Genomic DNA, 2,373 nt, shown 5'->3' on the forward strand with positions numbered 1-2,373 from the left:
GGACCGCCTCAATGCCCCCGACCACTGGGCTTAGCAAGTTTTGTTGGGGAAACCCTGCAATGTTTTAGTAACCTGACAAATTTGAATTTAGTCAAGTTACAACTGTAAACATTATTGTAAATGTTTTATCTATGCTAATTTTGTGATAGGCCAAAATACTTTGATCTCCCCTGTATTGCTGGCTGCATGACATGGCTGAATTATGAAATTCTGCCACAGTCTTAAGTCTTTTGCAGCCTCTCCCAACCTTCTCTGAGCATTACCTTGTATTTGTCTCTGTTTAGCATGATGTTAAACAGCTGTGGAGTTGTAACAATTTTGTTTTATCTGGATGGGACATTCTCTGGGAAAGTCATTAAGCTTCTAAATAAATAGGAGCTTGGTATGTAAATGCCAGTGGTTTTTAATTACTAGTAAAGTCACTGTTTCGTCAACTTTTTTCTGGCCATGTTAATTTTGTGCTGTAAACTAAAAAACCTTAGTAGATGCAACATGTTGGTTTTCAGTGTTTTCTTCTTCCGAGTTGCATTTAATTAAATCTAAAAAGTGCTGTAGTGCTGCTGGCTTCTACATAATGTTAAAAATTATACACTGTCCTAATGAATTGGATCTTTTTCTTACACACTTCCAAGTTTTGTAAAAATAAAAAACGAAACTCCTAACACTCAAAGCCAAACCTTAAACTGAGTTGTGCCTCCATGTTGGTTTTGCATGTAAATGAGCATTCTCCAGCTTGCTGGCATGAGCCTGTTTTCCTCTGACCATCTCATATGTAAATAACAGCACAGGCTTTTAAATTTACATGAAGTTTGATCAGTTAATGTGATCAAAGCTAGTTTTTTTTTGTACAAAGCATCACATTGAACTTCAATGTGATTTAGTTGATGTGACCGAGCTTGTAAATGAATCTGAATCTGAGACATTTCAATTGAATTTTGATAATTTGATAAATGTGGTAGTTTGTCCTTAACTACAAGAGTGCTAATTTGGAGATTAGTTCCTTTGTCACATTTAAATTTGACTTGGATGTCAAAAAACCTTTTTGATATATTCAGATTTCTTTCCCTCTTCATGTGCATTCATGTTTTTTCAATAAGAAAAAGTTTTTATTCAATTTGTTGCTAGTTAGGACAACATTCTTAACACAGTGAGGGTAAAAAAAAAAGTTGGTTTAAACAATAAAACTGACAATACCTTTGCTCTGCTGACGGAAGCTAATGTGGCTGGAAAACCGAAAGGCCCCATTTTTGACCAGCTTCTGATTTCTGATCCTTGGTCCCCTGATCCTGTGGAAGATACTGGGACTCTAACTTCCACTGTTGTCCCACGTCCTACAATCTGTTCTAAGTGATTCCCTGTGCGGGGCTGTTGGATGTCATGATTGAATATTATCCTCTCCATAGTATTTTCTGTCACTGAAAAATAAGATTTAAGAAAGCATTTGTTTAGAATTAAACAGCTGAGCCAAGTTAAATCCATACTGCAATAAAATCAGAACAAAAAATATATGCATCTTACGTATAGTATTGTCCTCTTTCCATTGATGCAGTTCTGGTTCTTTCCATTGCCATGCACCGCAGGCACTGCGCTTTTTCTTCACAAGAAAAGATCTTGGCATTTCTTGCTTTAGTTTGTTCTTAAAATGTACACTTTGATGTTGAAAACTGAAACAGCTGATGAGATCTGTTACTCACTAGCATATATATCCCCCTTCACAACTACAGTTTTATTCCTAGACAATCTGCAAGTGAAACATCCCAGTAAAATCACAGGAAAAATTTGCATTCTCTCCGGACAGAGTGGTGGAGAGAGAATGACAGTGGTGGGTGTGGGAGGCTGTGGCAGGAGACTTTCTGTGTAGACAGTCATACACCTGTGATGACTGTGCATATCCTCCATTTTAACCGGTCCTCCAATGGATTTGCATGTCAGGTACTGAGTATCCGGGGAGCTTCTCATTCAAGTAGCTTTTGACATGCAAATTGAAGTTCTGGACTAAGCCCTGGTCTCAGAGGAAGGGCACGGTCTAAGTAACAGGAGCAAACACAGTGAAGCCACAATCTTAACTGACAGGTAAATCGATTTTTCTCATGATAAATGTCTAGTGGATATTCCTCCACAATATGTATTGTAAGTGGCTAACAGAGGAGTTGGACCTTTTTTACAATCATCATTTGATCACTTGAGGTGACTCATGAAAGGGTCTGACAGTAATTTAGATCAGTGTTTTTCAACCTTTTTTGAGCCAAGGTACATTGTTTTAATTGAAAAAATCACGAGGCACACCACCAAACAAAAATGTAAACAAAGATACTCTGTAGCCGCCTATATTACATATATAGTGGTTCTTATCAAAGTGTATTGAATAGGAAT

At 37.3% G+C, this 2,373-nt stretch overlaps 1 protein-coding gene across 1 annotated transcript in view; it reads right to left on the reverse strand.

Moving 5' to 3' along the window:
* LOC103132038 (transcription factor Ovo-like 2) overlaps positions 1–1,940 on the reverse strand; it is a 5,835-nt gene extending 3,895 nt beyond the window's left edge. Inside the window, exons 1-2 of the mRNA XM_007543791.2 lie at positions 1,519–1,940; positions 1,195–1,415 (exon numbers count right to left, since the gene is read on the reverse strand). Coding sequence (XP_007543853.1) covers positions 1,195–1,415; positions 1,519–1,618 — 321 coding nt within the window. The 5' untranslated portion in view covers positions 1,619–1,940. The remainder of the gene's footprint in view (positions 1–1,194; positions 1,416–1,518) is intronic.
* Between the last annotated feature and the right edge of the window lie 433 nt (positions 1,941–2,373).

The sequence above is a fragment of the Poecilia formosa genome, unplaced genomic scaffold (genome assembly GCF_000485575.1).
Source record: "Poecilia formosa unplaced genomic scaffold, Poecilia_formosa-5.1.2 Scaffold907, whole genome shotgun sequence".
Lineage (NCBI taxonomy): Eukaryota > Metazoa > Chordata > Actinopteri > Cyprinodontiformes > Poeciliidae > Poecilia > Poecilia formosa.